General features: G+C 35.0%; 1 protein-coding gene across 1 annotated transcript in view; it reads left to right on the forward strand.

The window, feature by feature from the left end:
- The window catches only part of sez6l (seizure related 6 homolog (mouse)-like), a 184,540-nt gene that overhangs the window by 168,810 nt on the left and 14,008 nt on the right, over positions 1–1,722 (forward strand). Inside the window, exon 12 of the mRNA XM_015400958.1 lies at positions 834–1,025. Within this exon, the coding sequence (XP_015256444.1) occupies positions 834–1,025 (192 nt within the window). The remainder of the gene's footprint in view (positions 1–833; positions 1,026–1,722) is intronic.

The raw sequence follows: 1,722 nt of genomic DNA on the forward strand, positions 1-1,722 counted from the left end.
AAAAGTTTTTCCACTTGAGGATTTTGTAAAATTGAAACATTGACAACACAACATTATCATTTCAACTTTAAACAACATTATTATTCTATATTAATCAGCGAACAAATATGGAAAATAAAAACCATGACTGTTCATTTGTAGATTTATGTATCACAAAACCTTCTTGACTTCACATAGACCCAGAGATGGGTAGGACACTAGTTATATTTACTTGAGTGACTCTAAAAAAATAAAAAAGTATTTTTGACCTGAATTTGAGATCCTTTATAAAAGATTTAAAGGCACACAGTAAAAACAATTTAGAAATTTGTTAAATAAATGTATTTACCCTTAATTTGAGAAGGTAAATAAAATGATTTGCCAATGGAATGATTATTTTCACCCTTAAAATAAGATAAGTAGATATTAACTTGAAAAAAGACAATGCACTATTTTTCCCTTATTTTAAATGTAAATTGTCTTGTTCCATTGGCAAAGCATCTAACTTACCTGCTCAATTCAATAAAAAAGGCACTTATTTTGAGAAAAAATTAGTTATTTAGATTTACATTTTTTGCAGTGCAGTTCTACCAGATAACATGGAAACACTGAATTTAAATGAACAAATCGCTTGTCTGAAGAATACTTTTCTAATTATTCTGTTTTTAGTAGATAGAAGTTAATTTCCTAATTCACCAAAAATAGAAAACACACAGTTTATGTGCTCTCAACTAAGTATTTAACACTTGAACATTAAACCAAAGCCAAGATTATTCATTGCTGTACTTTTTGTATTAAGGGAATTAATCTAATCAAAGACTTTGCTGTTTTCTTTTTTATTCTCTTCCTCGTAGTCATGTACTGTTCCGACCCGGGTCACGTGGAGCATTCGACCAGAACTCTGTCTGACCCTAAACTGTTGGTCGGCACAACCATTCAGTACAGCTGCAACCCCGGCTTCGTCATGCAGGGCGGAGCCACCATTACCTGTTATGGTCGTGAGCCAGGGACGCCCGTGTGGACTTCTCGACTTCCTCATTGTGTTTGTGAGTATCAGACAGGATTGTTAAAAATGTATCCTGCAGTTCAGTGTTGTTTTAGTCGATGATGACGAAATAATTTAATTGACGCTACTTTTTAATGACGATAACAAAAACTGACGAGCTAAACATGGATCTTTGATGACTTTGATGACTAAAACATGACTAGTCATAGGTTTGAGTTTTAGTCAATAAGACGGGACTGAATTAAAATTAGTGGGTCGTTTAAGCTGCTTAATTTTGCTATAATCAGCTAAGCTAACTCTGTCAAACTGCTCTGATCTTACATGGAGCTCAGATTCTGTGCTTCATGCTCCGCTCTAATGGTTCGTTCTCAGTAGTATGGCTATTCCATCGCTACTTAATAAACTATATATCACTGATCATCAATTCAATTCAGTTCAGTTTATTTCTATAGCGCCAATTCACAACACATGTCATCTCAAGGCACTTTACAGTTCAAAAGATCATCCAGTCAAATTGGTTCAAAGTTTTCCATCTAAGGAAAACCAGTTGATTGCATTGACTCATTGACCCAAATAAAATCCATTACACTAAGCGTGCTTGTAGCGACAGTGGAGAGGAAAAACTCCCTTTTAACAGGAAGAAACCTCCAGCAGAGGTTTCAAGGGGTTCAAGGAGACAGAAGCAGAGATACAAAAAGCAGCTGTAAAAGGAAACACACAGCCAGGCAGACGAGCTC

This window comes from Cyprinodon variegatus, unplaced genomic scaffold, assembly GCF_000732505.1.
Source record: "Cyprinodon variegatus isolate N-32 unplaced genomic scaffold, C_variegatus-1.0 Scaffold1166, whole genome shotgun sequence".
Classification (NCBI taxonomy): Eukaryota; Metazoa; Chordata; class Actinopteri; order Cyprinodontiformes; family Cyprinodontidae; genus Cyprinodon; species Cyprinodon variegatus.